Raw genomic sequence first — 10943 nt, 5'->3', positions numbered from 1 at the left:
AGCATGAAAATACTTTGAGGGCACCGACTCAATAAATGAAAAAGGGCCCCTTAGATGAGTGAATTAAGTGAAGGAATAAGTAGAAATTTTCTACTTAATTGATTAAGTCATGATTCATAGAATATTTTACTTAACTTAATCAATTAAGTCAACTTGAATTGCATTTACCAAACAAGCTGAAAAATTAATTTTAGAACTTAATTTTGGTTATCAAACACACCCTTATTGTGTCTTTGTCATGTTTTTCTATATACATAATGCTGCAATCCATTTTCGCCATAAACAAGCTGTCTCGTTCTGCTTAAATATTACAAGCATAAACGATTCTATGATGTTAAGGATCATGCCAAACAACCCGTTACAAAAATGTGTCGTATTCATGTGTCCTGATCACAGTGCGTTTACTTGGTGGATTGAGCCGGGCCATTCATAATCCTCGCTACTTGGCCCAACACAAGGACGGTCCATCGGCATGATTTGTCACCTCTATTAAACAAGAAGCAAACGATATGCCTGACCCATGATACAATGCCTCCTTTAGTACGAAGCAATGCGAAGACTAATGAAATGAATTATATGCAAATTATAGTATGACGGTTATCTACCATGTCGAGAAAATGAGAATATCGAATCATTGGACCAATATCGTTTAGAAAAGCCCACTAAGGCATGAATTCGAGAATAGCCCACGCTAGGGCTTCTCTATAATTGGGTCCAACAGTTCCCCTGGACCGGACGACCTAATCTATTGAATTCTTAGGCAATGTTTGGATTGAAGGATTGGGAGGAATTAGGAGGGGGTGGGGAGGGGTTAGATTATTAAACCAATGTTTGGGTATTTATTTTAAGGGGAGGGGAGGGGCTAGGAGGGATTAGTTATCCCTCCAAACCCCACAAAATTCTATTCCATCATTTTGATGGAATATGGAGGAATAGGGTTTTTAAAACATTTTAATTTAAAAATTAATTTATTCATACCTTTTCGGTGATCTCATAAAAAAGTAATTATAAAAATGTACTTTCATCAAAATATGACATTCTCATCCCACTATTTTAATTTTCTATCCAAACATTGGCTGGGCTATCTTATCTCACCTTCCCCTCCCACATTATAATTTTCCTATCCAAACATGAGATTCATTAAACTTCCCTTCCCCTCCCTTCCTCACCCCTCCTTATCCTTCCCTTCCCCCCTTTTTTTTCATAGAAGGATACTGGACTGGTTTACAATTTAGTTGAAGTTTTGGTGCGAGGTAAATATATATATATATATAATATATAAAACATATATTATATATATACGAGTCTTGGAGCGCACGGGATAGAACTTGCTCGTGCATAAAGTTGGAGAATTTATAAAATTTTATGTGTGAAAAAAGACAAAAAAAAGTTGAAGAATTCACCTGGGTGCGAAAAAGTTGAAAAACACACATCTAATGGTAGCAATATTATTCAAAGTTAGGTCAATCACAATTTTTTGTGTGGTACTTCCATTATTTATAATGTATCGCTAATGTAATATAGATAACACAACACATTTAAATGTACGAAAAATATGATTTGATTTTTTTTGGAAAGCAAATATATAACATCACATATTTATGAAAAATGTGATCTAATTTGTTTTTGATAAATGAATTAAAAGTTTTTTAAAATATCTTATTTTAGAATAAACTAAAAAAATTAAGAAAATAATGACCGGTGCTATATCCATATGTTTCAAAAAAACTTTAAACAAAGCTAAAAAATTGAGAAAATAATAACCGATCCCACAAATCTTTTTCTTTATAATTTATTAAAATTAAAAAGTATGTTTTTAATATAAAGCTCAAAAATTGAAAGAATTTCATTCAACAATCGAGCGTTCTGAGACTATCTGATGGGACTCATCATATTCATGCTTTCGTTCGTACATACATACATACATATATATATATATATATATATATTTACACGCGCGTGCACATAAATGTAAGTTAATTGATTACAAATGAATTTCGTTTTATGGTTATGGGTCAGGTCGAGAAAATGAAAAAAAATCCAATCATCGGACCAATGTCGTCTATAAGTGTGCCCATTTAGTCATCAATTCGAGGTGAACCCACATTGGGGCTTCTCTATAATTGGGCCCATGACAGTTTTTTTCCTCCCTGGCTCTCCGGACTGGACTGGACCTGACTGCCTAATCTATTGGATTCAAGTCAAATTTGGGGAGATATCGTAATTGCACTTTTTACCCGTGACAGTTGCAAATGAAATTTTACACAATCACGCGGTTATATAATACCAACAAAATATTTTTCAAATTTGGGATTCGTTTTTGGTTTTACTTGATGTTTTGGTCCAAGGTATATAATTTAATTGATTACAATGATTATATGAATATTAAATTAGCCAAAACCACGATGAGAAAATGAGTCAATTCCCATTCTCTGAATTATGATATTGAGAGGGATCAGATGATAGTGTACACGAGCTCGTATGAGCCACCTATAATGTCTAGGGTTGAAGCCACCTAGGCTGTGATCCTCACTATGCTGGTTCGAGGCGCAAGCCCTTGGAGGAAAGAAACAAGAAACCGGAGATTCTTGGCGGCCTATACACATGACTTATGAGGCACCTAAGAGCGAGACTATCCCGATCAAGCCTTTGATGTGCATGCCAAGTCGATAAAAGCTAACTGAGCTGATAAGAATCTTGAACCAGAGGTTTGGATCACGATTGAAATCAAGATTTGTGATAGCTAGAAACTGTCTACCTTACCATAAAAAAGTTAAAAAAACAAGAATTAGAGAGAGTGGAAATTTTCAACTTTTATTCAATTATTCTTCAATTTAAATTTCATTAGAAAAAAAATGAAAATCATGTGGGCGAACAAAGTCCATTTAATTATCACTCGAACCAATGTGGGTTCTCTTTAAGTGATTGAACCAACATAGGTTATAAGGTTTCAGGTTTGAATCTTGTACGTGAAGAAAATTTAAGTCGTGAGAGTTTTATTTTTTAATGTACTGACTTGATTCGAACTAGATTAGTTGTGAAATAATATTTCTGAATATGATGGGCTGAAGAGAAAAAGAGGAAATTATGGGAGAGAGGACAACACGAGACGAGAGCTGAAATGTGACGCTGCGGGCCGTGGAATGGAATCTGTTCCTCTTTGTAGGACCACCGATGAAAGAAAGAGGAAGACGACGTCCTTAGCTCCCATTGATGCAACCCACTGCAACTTCTCCATTGCTCTTCTCATCAGTTCCCCCCCAAAAAAGAAGTTTTTCATTTTTCTGCCCCACAAATGAAAAACACAAAATGACGACCCCATTATCTCCTACGTGGTGGGACATCACCTCCGCCACCGCATTGGACCCGACAGAAAGAGAAAATCAATGCAATACCCGACAAACAGAAGAAGACCCATTTCTTTTCTCCCGTGTTTCCTTATGGAAGTTTTCTTTTTCCGGGAGCTGGACAAATTTGGTTTTGATTCATCTGCTCGCTCTTCTGTATCAATCGTCAATCAGTAGAGAAATTTGATTTTGTTTCCTTGATTGTTCTGCTTTGTGTCCTATTTAATAGCGGCTGTCAGTTAAGCAGCCTTACGCACGCACTGTAATGGAATCACTGCAATTATTCTAAGTGAAGCTTTGTTCGATCGAGAGAGAGAGAGATGGGGGGATGGAGAGGGATTCTGGGGTTTGAGTATGGGATAGTTCAGGCGCCGTTGGGACCGGACATCTCAGGGCCGGAATTGGTGGCCGCGGTCGCTAACGCTGGTGGGCTTGGCTTTATCAGGGCTCCCGACTGGGTATAATATTTATCCTCCTGATAACCTGTCTTTCCTCTCCTCTCTTGTCCCCCTGTTCTCTTCTGTTGTAATTTAGAAACTTGCATCCATTAATGGATTCTGTTGGTTTTGGATTTTCTGTCCTAAATGAATGGTGTCGCCGGCTGAGTGATCCTGTGCTGGGATGAGTTTTAGTGTTAATGATCTGTGTCAAGATTACTAATCTGTATTTCGGTGAATGATTTGCTTAATTGAGCGGGATGAGACATTGTGCACGATCTACGGTTTGACTTCCCACGCCGTTGATCGACCGCTGTGACCGTTTAATTTGAATGGGCAGTGAAGAGGCAAAAGTGTCATTGAGTTTGTGGATGTTATGGTTCCAGACATTTCACTGGTGGTCTATCATGGAGATTGGTTGTTCATGTTGCATGATATGTTATGGAAAATGATTAGCACACAAAATGCTTCGATAGCAGGCCCATTGCCGTTGAATTTTTCTTGTATGACAATATTGTCATTGAGAAACAGCGGTCCCCTGTCATGTGTCCTTGATTTTTGGGGGGCCCTCATAAAGCTTTTAGAATAAGCAACTGTTCTGTTCTGGTTTTGAGTCGTTGGAAGTGCTCATTTTCTTGCTTGCAGTGCTTATAAATTCGGTGGTTCATTTCCATTTTCTCGCATATATGGTTTTGAATCAAATTTATATCTTACGCATGATGCAATTGCAAGTGTTATAATGTGTTTGCTGTGAATTGTTAGTAGTTGTTCACGAGGTTATTTTATTCAGCGTAACGTAAAAATATTTTGGTTATTCAGCTCATCATCTATTTCCAAAATGATGTTACCTGTAACAGGAATGCCCCGACTATATGAGAGGTCTCATACAGAAAACTCGAACCATGACGGACAAGCCCTTTGGAGTCGGTGTTGTATTGGCATTTCCTTATCAACAAAACCTGAAGGTCATACTTGATGAGAAGGTGGGGGTGCTCCAAGTCTACTGGGGAGACTGCTCAAAGGAGCTTGTGGATGAAGCCCATCAAGCAGGAGTAAAAGTTGTTCCACAAGTAAGTAAACCATTGCCCATTTCATCTTTTGTGCTTTAAAAGCCTCCTCTAAGTATAAGCTAATCTGTTGAGATTGAAATTAATACGGTGTCAGGTTGGGAGCTTCGAAGAAGCGAAGAAAGCGGTTAATGTCGGCGTAGATGCAATTATTGTCCAAGGACGTGAAGCAGGAGGGCATATTATTGGTCAGGTACAACTTCTTTCGAATTCATAACTATAGTTAAAATTTAATGGCTCCTCAAAAGTACTCTTTAAAGTATTTGTTGTCACGTACTTTTCGTTGCCTTATCCAGGAATCTGTGATTGCATTGGTGCCTAGGGTGGTGGATCTTATTGGGGAAAGAGACATTCCTGTTATCGCTGCTGGAGGTATAGTGGACTCACGCGGGTATGTTGCTGCTCTAGCTCTTGGCGCCCGAGGTGTCTGCCTAGGCACGAGGTATGTATATATGCAGTAACTATCAGAAAAGTTTCCGTGAAAGTTCTATCAATGAGCTTGGGAGGTCAGGCCAGACTTATCTATTGTAATAGTTTCAGCAGACAGTTCTTGGTTTTCAGAGAATCTTCAAAACTTATCCTCGGATATGATAGAGATCTTAAGTCGTTGCCAGCAAGAATAGCATTTCACCTTCTGGTGTATAGTTTGGAGTTCAAGAATCGAGTTATTTCTAAACATTGCTGCTCTTTGACAGATTTGTTGCAACAGAAGAAAGCTATGCTCACCCTACATACAAGAGGAAGTTGGTGGAATCCGACAAAACTGAGTACACCAACATCTTCGGGAGGGCAAGGTGGCCTGGGGCACCACAGCGCGTCCTGAAAACGCCTTTCTTTAATGACTGGAGTTCTCTTCCTGAGAACAAAAATGAGGTGGATCAGCCAGTGATCGGCTGCTCAACCATCAATGGTGTGGTAAGTTTCACATAAAATTGTTTGTCTGAAAAGTAAATAATCTTCTCATTACGGAGCTTGATCTAAATTGTTTGAAGGAAACTGGCTCTGCATTGTATCCGTTTATCTCAGCCTCCGGATGCTCTTCTTGGTTTCTGTTCTGACTTGGTTAGCCATTTTGCTTCAATCTGAATCCAGGAAAAGGAGATTCGCCGGTTGGCTGGAACAGTCCCGAACTTCACAACTACAGGAGATATCCAGAGCATGGCAATGTACGCAGGCCAAGGAGTGGGGTTGATCAAGGAGATTTTACCAGCAGGGGAAGTTGTAAAGAGACTGGTCGAAGGTGCTAAATTGCTCATTCACCGAGAATTCAATAACTTTGGTCAAGCTTGAGAAATGTAATTCGAAGAGATTAGCCGAAATAAAAGGACCGTCCTATGCCTCCAGAATTTTTCACCTGAGTTTGCCGGAAAATGATGCAAAGCTTACTGAAAGATTTGCAAAAACAGATAATATGTCATATTTGTATGTAAGGTTTGTGGAACTCTCATCTCTACAAAGCCGCCTAGACCCACCCAACACATCTCCCCAAAATGGCCGCTCAGACTTCCTCCTTAGTGTAACCACCTAAACGTCTTCGCAAAACGTCTCCCTTTCTTCGTGCAGACATTATCGGACTTAACACCAAAGAGGTCACAAACTGAGATTCGACCTCCTCGGCAATTTAGTGAATCTGAGTGCCGGTAAATAGCAGAAGTTCTAGCTAGCAAAAGACAAGTCAGTCCTCAAAGTGGAAAGTGATTCCTACTCTTTGCTTTCTGCAGAGGCAGGTTTCATAGAACTGAAGGTCCTTAGGAAGTAAAGACAGCTCAACCGAGGAAGAATCACTGCATATGTCTTCTAACGGATTCACTGAAGAGTGTATCTTGATCAAAGTGACATTATCGAGTATGCAAGCCGAAGCATCCAAACAAATTATCGAAACGGTTACGCATATTAAGATATGCAGAGGCTGGTAATTTCCTCACCTAGCCTTGTTGTCCTCACCCTCCTGTTTATTTTAGTCCTTACCATCTGGTTCATTTACGTCGTTATTCTCCAGTTCATTTTACAGCCCGTTTCAGTGTTAACCATCGTTTTCTTAACCTGTTCATACACCGAAAATAACATCATCAGTGCGAACTGATAGACATGTAGTTAACAATGAGGCAAATCCTGCTGCAAAATTTAAAGCCAGGGAGAATAATCCAATGAGACGTATGATCATTCCCTCGATTCCCTGTACATACATGTTTTCAACAAAATTTACACGCGAATCCCGCGGTAAGGGCACACAAAGAAGATCCCAACTTGTCCTTCCTCAGCGATTTCTGGTGACCGAGTGAAACTCCTCAGTCAGGCAGATGCACTCACCGGCATTCTCAGGTGCAGCAAAGTTGAGCGGACCTCTTATATTTATACATGGATGTTGCAAAAGGAAAACTTAGACGTCTCTCTGTTCTGCATTTCAATGCCTGAGTAGAATATATACATGATTCAGCGGGGGGAGCTCTGCATTTTTCAGCTATATTCAGTATCTTTGCAAACGATAATCACGATCTTGCATGCCATCGACCTCGCTTTGCCACTTTTTGTTTCATTTTTAGGCTTATCAAACTAGGTGCCAAGCCTATGAACACTTCAAAGTAGTCGATTAATACGCACTCGGCCATCTAAGCAATGGACCTTCAGTTGAGAAGAAGCACTTAATTTATCAAAAAAAAAAAAAGGGTTCACCAAAAATCACTTTCGGAATAAAGAGTGCTTCCCCGAGATCATATATAGTTTATGTTTTGTATGCTTATATATTACTTCATGTTGGAATCGCGGCAGTAGTTTTTGTCACGACAATAACTGAGAATAGTCCGCACACGATGAGAGACAGAGAGAATTTGCACAACTAAAAATGGCTTTTCGTCTTCTACTTTTCTGGTTGACGGCATACACTCATAGCCACAAGATTACACGAGGATATATAGACACAAAACCTTAGCTATAAACTTAGTGAGTAAGCGACACTCAACATCTAGAAAATATGAATGACTAAATAACAAAACCCAAGGCTTGGTTTACACATTTTCCAACACTTCACATGACAGCGCAGGCGGAAGAAAATATTTTGAATCCAGTAAAAACATAAATGTAAATATTAATAAGCAAAACAAGTCTATTTTCGTAAATAGTTTTGGAGGGAGTCAATTTTGATAAACAATTTGTGAGATGAGTTCAATTTGGTAAATAACTCAGCAAGACAAGACTCAAATGCAATGCCGAGAATCAGTTAAAACAAAATTATATAGCACCACCGGAAAAAAAAAACAAGATTATTTAGTACTTATACTGCTGTGGGTATATGAAAAGTAGAACTCACAATATTATTTTGAAGGTTTACCACTACCATCATATTAGTTTTTATACATATATTACACATGTAATAACTATGTAAGAACAGAAACATATAATAAGGCAAAAATTCAGGATATCCTTTGTTGAGAGCTAAATCTATCCATGCAAGTCCAAGAAATTTATGATATCATATTCCATGATATATATATATATATATATAGAATTAACGTGTGCCAGAGTACCTGATCAAACTGAATCGTCTCGACTCATTGTCGACATTTTCGAGCTTTTGGGGGATAGTAAAGCCTCTTCAATCATCCGGTCGAAGTTAACTCGAGACGAGCCGCCGGGCCCCACAGCCTCCCAAGCAAGACTCTTCCACTCAGTGGCCTTGTCCCTCATAGCTCCACCCTTCTCTCCACTCATCAACTCCCTCACCATCATCTCCACCTCATGTCTCTTCACCTTGCCATCGATCTCCATCCCAATCCCCCACTCGGTGCAGCAGTACCGGCAGTTGGTTGGTTGGTCCGCCCCAAATGGCCAGCACAACATGGGCACGCCGTTACTGATACTTTCTAGAATCGAGTTCCACCCACAGTGAGTCAAGAATCCACCGACCGAAGAGTGCTCGAGGACCTCCTCCTGGGGGACCCAACTAGCCACTAATCCTCTATCTTTAGTCTCAGCTCCGAATTCAGGCGGTAAAACTGCTGATTCATCGGCCACCAGGTCGGGCCTTATCACCCACAAGAAGTCCTGCTTACTGTTTGCAAGCCCCCATGCAAATTCAACCAATTCCTCCGGAGTGACCGTGGCAATGCTCCCAAAGTTCGCATAGATAACCGACTTGGCCTTCTTCGAGTCGAGCCACCGGAGACACTCCATGTCTTCTTCCCACAAGTTAGATCTGATTTTCAAAGTGTGATCATTCCCATGTTGTACCTGACTAAGGAGCAGATTGAGAGGCCCCACGGGGTAAATTGGAGGGAGCATTTTGGACAGACCATCCAAGGCATCCTTTTCTAAGGGTTCAAATGTATTCAAAATAATAGCCGAAGCTTTGCTGGCTCTCCCATTTTCTCTGAGAGCGAAATTTAGTGCAATGTCATCACGACTGGTCGTTCGTATGAAGGTCGGTAGATCTCTCAAGCGGATTTTTTGCATTCCTGGCATCCAGTCTATGACTGTGTCTAAGTACCCATTTGTTAGATAGCTCTCATCTGCACAAGTCAGAACGAAAATCCAAATTGATATAAAGAGGATGAGAAGTCAAATAATTTCCAAAACAGATGAGAGAAATTTTATGGATTCAAGAAAAATTCATAGAACGTACAAGTTTCATGATGCTATTCTTTTCTCCATTAAAGTGAGGGCAAATCCAAAGCACCTTTCAAAATTTACTAGCCCCTTCGAGATTCGAAAAATTCAAAAGGCACTTTGCATATAAATATCCATCATCTAGCTTCCTACTAGGAGTCTACTAAAACTGAGGTGTGCATACATATTGGACCTGGAGATGGATCGGTTTGATAATTGAGCCTCGTACCTTTGAGTGGTATAATTCCCCTCTCAATAAGTTGGGGGAACTGCAGGCAACCAAGGTATGAACACGCACTCATCCCCCACAGGAAAACATTAGGAACTCCGAGCTCTTCAGCCGGGTATAGAGTGAATGACATCACCGCGTCCGAGACGATACAGCTCACTGGTGGGACATCAGGATTGGAACCACCACAGAGTTTGGAGAGAAGTGCGCGGAACGAGACAGGGCAGTTTTTATCAATGGATGCTCCTAAAGCCACCAACTCCTGGGCGTGGCACGGGAAGCTGACAGTGGGAGTCCGTCAGGGATGGTCTCGAATCGGAAGCCAGGCAGACCCTGGAGGGGAGAGCTGGCGGTGGTCTGCCGGAGCAGGCGGTGGTAGTTGAATTCAGTGTGGACGAAGGTAATGTGGAAGCCCTGGTGGTGGAGGAGTTTGGCCACTTTGAGCATAGAGTTGATGTGGCCTTGGGCTGGATAAGGAATACACACTGCATGAGGTTTATTCTGATCACTTCTCGGAATGAAAGCCATTGATTCGCTTTGAAAATCATCGAACAGGAAGAACTTATATGAAGCGAGGATGAATTGATAGAAAAACTGAAATAAATGAATATATATACTTGTGTGAATTATACTTATAATAATTCAGGCTTGCATTAGCGCTAAATATATTATCAAAAACTTCTTATGAATCATCTGAACACGTTGTGATGCGATATATGTCAATCATGAATTTGAATACGATAATTTAATCATCTGTCTTTTGGCTGTTGGCTCGATACTGGACATACGCCTTTGTCCTAATTTGATCCCTTTGATTTATTTCCGTAATAAATATCTTCCACTGGGCTCCAAGGGGAGCCTCTGCGACTGTGGGCACATTGCTCAAAATTACACGAGTTTCAAGAGAAGAATCACAGATGACGGGATGAAATTTATCTAACAAAATATCGAATCTAGGACCTTGTCGTTAAACTTTTTTTCAGCTTTAATTCCTCAGCCTATGCGAGTGAAAGATCACGTCTGTGATATAATAGGGAAGCCGTAAGCCCGTACGACCATATAATCATTGATCCTACCATGAAAACCGTAGTTGAACGACTCAACACATATTTATGTCAAGATATGGGAGGCGTCCCGGATCTCCAGAGATTTGTACGTCTCACCAAACCAGTCTAAATTGACGGTGTTTAATGATGAAGTTGACACATGTATCTCCACATGTATGTATATAATAATTTTTCGGGGGCCAAGATCCAAAGTA

At 40.2% G+C, this 10943-nt stretch overlaps 1 protein-coding gene and 1 pseudogene across 1 annotated transcript; one reads left to right on the top strand and one right to left on the bottom strand.

The window, feature by feature from the left end:
* The first annotated feature begins 3432 nt into the window (after positions 1–3432).
* Positions 3433–6276, top strand: LOC116204645 (NADH:quinone reductase). The gene is made up of 6 exons (XM_031536825.1): positions 3433–3805; positions 4642–4854; positions 4949–5044; positions 5148–5293; positions 5547–5766; positions 5944–6276. Exons 1-6 carry the CDS (start codon positions 3668–3670, stop codon positions 6139–6141), a joined length of 1011 nt encoding a protein of 336 aa, XP_031392685.1. The 5' UTR covers positions 3433–3667; the 3' UTR covers positions 6142–6276.
* A 578-nt stretch (positions 6277–6854) lies between these two features.
* LOC116204644 lies at positions 6855–10640 on the bottom strand (annotated as a pseudogene).
* Between the last annotated feature and the right edge of the window lie 303 nt (positions 10641–10943).

Source organism: Punica granatum, chromosome 4 (genome assembly GCF_007655135.1).
Source record: "Punica granatum isolate Tunisia-2019 chromosome 4, ASM765513v2, whole genome shotgun sequence".
Taxonomy (NCBI): Eukaryota; Viridiplantae; Streptophyta; class Magnoliopsida; order Myrtales; family Lythraceae; genus Punica; species Punica granatum.
The sequence above is the reverse complement of the archived record's forward strand: the minus strand, read 5'-3'. Positions and strand labels throughout refer to the sequence as shown.

What these genes read in the sequence shown, in the direction of transcription:
- LOC116204645 (XM_031536825.1), top strand. Translation starts at nt 3,668, where the DNA reads ATGGGGGGATGGAGAGGGATTCTGGGGTTTGAGTATGGGATAGTTCAG. An exon ending in GAGTAAAAGTTGTTCCACAA is followed by an intron (nt 4,855 to 4,948) that starts GTAAGTAAACCA and finishes ATACGGTGTCAG; the next exon opens with GTTGGGAGCTTCGAAGAAGC. An exon ending in GCTCAACCATCAATGGTGTG is followed by an intron (nt 5,767 to 5,943) that starts GTAAGTTTCACA and finishes ATCTGAATCCAG; the next exon opens with GAAAAGGAGATTCGCCGGTT.